The sequence below is a fragment of the Mesitornis unicolor genome, unplaced genomic scaffold (assembly GCF_000695765.1).
Source record: "Mesitornis unicolor isolate BGI_N332 unplaced genomic scaffold, ASM69576v1 scaffold4639, whole genome shotgun sequence".
Classification (NCBI taxonomy): Eukaryota; Metazoa; Chordata; class Aves; order Mesitornithiformes; family Mesitornithidae; genus Mesitornis; species Mesitornis unicolor.
In genome coordinates this window covers 7,608-8,154 of record NW_010207829.1, presented here as the reverse complement: position 1 = coordinate 8,154, position 547 = coordinate 7,608, and the positions used below count along the sequence as shown (strand labels likewise).

The following is a 547-nucleotide window of genomic DNA, read 5'->3' as shown; positions in this document are numbered from 1 at the left end:
CCAAAGCACCCCCCTCCCTGCATCAGGCCTGTCTTTTTATTCCCCCCTTTAGATCTCGATGCCATGAATTACGGTTTTGGGGTTGGTTTGGTTGGATTTTTTTCTTTTTATTTTTTTTTTTTTTGCATGTGGTGGTTGGACTAGAGTTCTGTGCCATGTCAGGGCGAGCATCAGCACTCACCCCTTCGGGAGGTCAGAGCAATGGCAGGGGGAGCTTTTGCTGGCTGCTGGAGCGAGATGCCATGTCCGCTCCATCCTGATGTCCTCCTAGGCCATATCCCTCCCCTGTGCTCCTCTCCCTAAATCCTGTGGTGGCTCGGGCCAGGTGATGGACGAGATCTCACCGTCCTCTGCTTTCACAGTGAGGTCTCCACACAGGACCCATTGCGGTGGAGGTGACGGTGGTCATGGTTCAGGCAGCCTTCGTTGCGGTGCACGATGAGGATGGGGAAGTAGAGGGCGTCTTGGTAAGGAGGGGGGTCTTCCTCCTCCACAGTCACCTGGCTGGAGAGGCGGGTCTGCTCGGTGGGACAGCTCTGCTCGTTCA

At 55.8% G+C, this 547-nt stretch overlaps 1 protein-coding gene across 1 annotated transcript in view; it reads right to left on the bottom strand.

Moving 5' to 3' along the window:
- Positions 1 to 124: 124 nt before the first annotated feature.
- The window catches only part of TMEM151B (transmembrane protein 151B), a gene marked incomplete at its 5' end in the record, with an annotated part of 1,717 nt that continues 1,294 nt past the window's right edge, over positions 125 to 547 (bottom strand). Inside the window, one exon of the mRNA XM_010192250.1 lies at positions 125 to 545. Within this exon, the coding sequence (XP_010190552.1) occupies positions 357 to 545 (189 nt within the window). The remainder of the gene's footprint in view (positions 546 to 547) is intronic.